Consider the following 2,500-nt stretch of genomic DNA (forward strand, 5'->3'; position numbering starts at 1 on the left):
TTAAGTGCTGTGGGGTGATCTACTTCACTGATTGGTTGGAGATGACAGAGATGGAGTGGCCACCTGACTCCTGCTGCTCCAATCAGTATCCTGGATGTGCTCGCCACGCCCACTATGGTGACCTCAGCGACCTTCATCAAGAGGTGAGTGACATACATGACCTTTCAACTTCAGCCCCACGTGCTCCCACCTTTCACTTTTTCAGCTTCACCAACAGGAAGGGTGGTGTCCATGACTCTAAATTAACACCAGCCAACCAGTCAGATGCTGTTGAAATTTCAGTTGGGCTGGTGGAAAAGACCTAGCCACTTTGACACATTAGTGAGTGTGTGTTTGTCAAGTAAATTAGCATCTACTTGCCATTTTGGCTGGTGATGAAAAAAGGTAATTTAGAGCCCTGGTGGGTCTCCATGTTGTTTTTAACAAGGAGTAGAAAATACTGTACCCTATGCCTACAAATACAGTTTTTTTTCGTTCTCTAAAACCCATTTCTTGTAACTTCAGCTGTTTTTGCAGAACTCTTCACACAAATGCAGAAACTTCACACCAAATCAGCAAAACTGAGTAGATACAGTACATTGCGAAATCCAACAAGGTTTGCTTAACTCTACACACAGTTGTAAAATGAAATGTTTTTGTACCAAACACACCGTTAACACACCCATCACATTGCAGCAACTAGATACAGAGAGTAAACATGAATAATACACATTGCCTCTTGGTTTCTCAATTCAAAATGTTTGTAATATCCAGAAGGGTAAGAGTCTGGGAGTGTGTTCATAATTTGGAAATTGTGTGTAAAGCAGTGCATTAGGGCTGCATGATTATGGAAAAAATCATAATCACGATTATTTTGGTCAAAATCGTAATCGTATAATTTTAGAAAATTATAACAAGATGAAACATAACCAATAATGAACTATACGGCAGTGTTTCCCAACCTTTTTTGAGCCAGGGCACACTTTTTCCCTTCAAAAAATCTCGCGGCACACCAACCAAAAATTATGAAATAATGAAAACAAATTATGCCGCCTAACAATATAGGCCTAGTCATTATAAAAGTGTCTTGAATAGCAATCAAATAAACACATTTTTATCATCTTTTAAATTTCCTCTTTCAAATAAAAAGTGCACTCATCATGTCCACTTCTTAAGGAAGCTTTACACTTCAAAGTAGGCCTAGGCCTACTATTTACAAATTGTTATTCTGTCCAAAAGCATTCTATTTGCAAGAATACAGAAAATAATGCTTATTCTGACAGTAGCAATGATATTTAGGAAAGATTTCACTGTTACAATATGAATATGCATGTATGTTTAATATCAGTCTCTGTTCAATGCCTTGCAAAATAGAACGTTTTCTCTGATTGCGTCTCCATCCACAAAACGCACTTTGGCCAGGAGTTGCGCATGTCCACTAATATCAGCCTCGTGAAGTTGCAACGCAAATTTCTCACGGATACGGATCTTTTCCAAAACCAAACTTTCGATGTCAGCATACATGTCATCAAATGTCTGGAAATCGTGTTATTTGAGAGAGGGACTTTGGCTATTGATTTAACCGCTTCAGGTCCAAGCATCTCATTTACAATGGCTTTGCAGGCAGGTAATATTAGCTTCTCTGCCACTGTGACTTTTTGATTTAGCTACAAGTTCAGCTGCGTGGTAGCTAGCTTTAAGGGCTCTCTCGTTTACCATTTTCCCTCATAGATGTTGCTTGGTTCTCTGTTTTCTTACGCAGGCCAACAAAATAGTCTGCACTCTTGTTTTGTGAAGGGTGTTTCGTTTACATACCAAGCACAATGGAATCGGTGCAGTTGCATCCCACGTACAAGTACCGGTAGTCCTAAATCCAAATGAAATAACTCTCTTTGTATTGACTCGAGCTCACGGCATTTGCCTTCATTTGACAGCTACTACAATGCAATTCGCTACCTGCTGCCACCTAGTGGTAAGGGAATATTACATGATTAGGACGCCAGTCAACAGCAGACACTACATAATGACATATAGGCATTATTTGCTGATAATAATGAATTCGTTGTTTTTTTTTTAAAAAAAGACAAGAATTTTCCACGGCACACCTGACGATCTCTCATGGCACACTAGTGTGCCGCGGCACAGTGGTTGGGAAACACTGCTATACGGGGTGAGCAAAACAAAATGAATTGTAATAATTATGTAAAGGCAATAGCATGAAACTTAGATGGACAGATTTCTGGCCAGAAACACCAGCCTGTCAATATGTTCTGGCTTCAAGGACGCTCTCAAAGGTAGGTCACTATTGCCACGATTAAATCACGATAAAAATTTCGAGTTCGATTTCACTAATTTATCACGATTTTCGATTATTTTCGATTAATTGTGCAGCCCTACAGTGCATTGTGTTCATAGTTATGAACATTGAGTCTAGTGCAATGGATTTTTTACATTTTGCAAAGTGTGAGCTATGAATTCCAAACTGAGTGCAAAGCAGTTTTGTGCTATTGGGTTTTTTTTT

General features: G+C 39.2%; 1 protein-coding gene across 2 annotated transcripts in view; it reads left to right on the forward strand.

The window, feature by feature from the left end:
• Positions 1-2,500, forward strand: part of tspan12 (tetraspanin 12) — a 55,510-nt gene that overhangs the window by 34,651 nt on the left and 18,359 nt on the right. For both annotated transcript variants that reach the window (XM_063218046.1, XM_063218047.1), the window contains exon 7: positions 1-143. This exon is cut by the window's left edge and continues 1 nt beyond it. In XM_063218046.1, the coding sequence (XP_063074116.1) occupies positions 1-143 (143 nt within the window). The remainder of the gene's footprint in view (positions 144-2,500) is intronic.

Source organism: Engraulis encrasicolus, chromosome 15 (assembly GCF_034702125.1).
Source record: "Engraulis encrasicolus isolate BLACKSEA-1 chromosome 15, IST_EnEncr_1.0, whole genome shotgun sequence".
NCBI classification, from domain to species: Eukaryota; Metazoa; Chordata; class Actinopteri; order Clupeiformes; family Engraulidae; genus Engraulis; species Engraulis encrasicolus.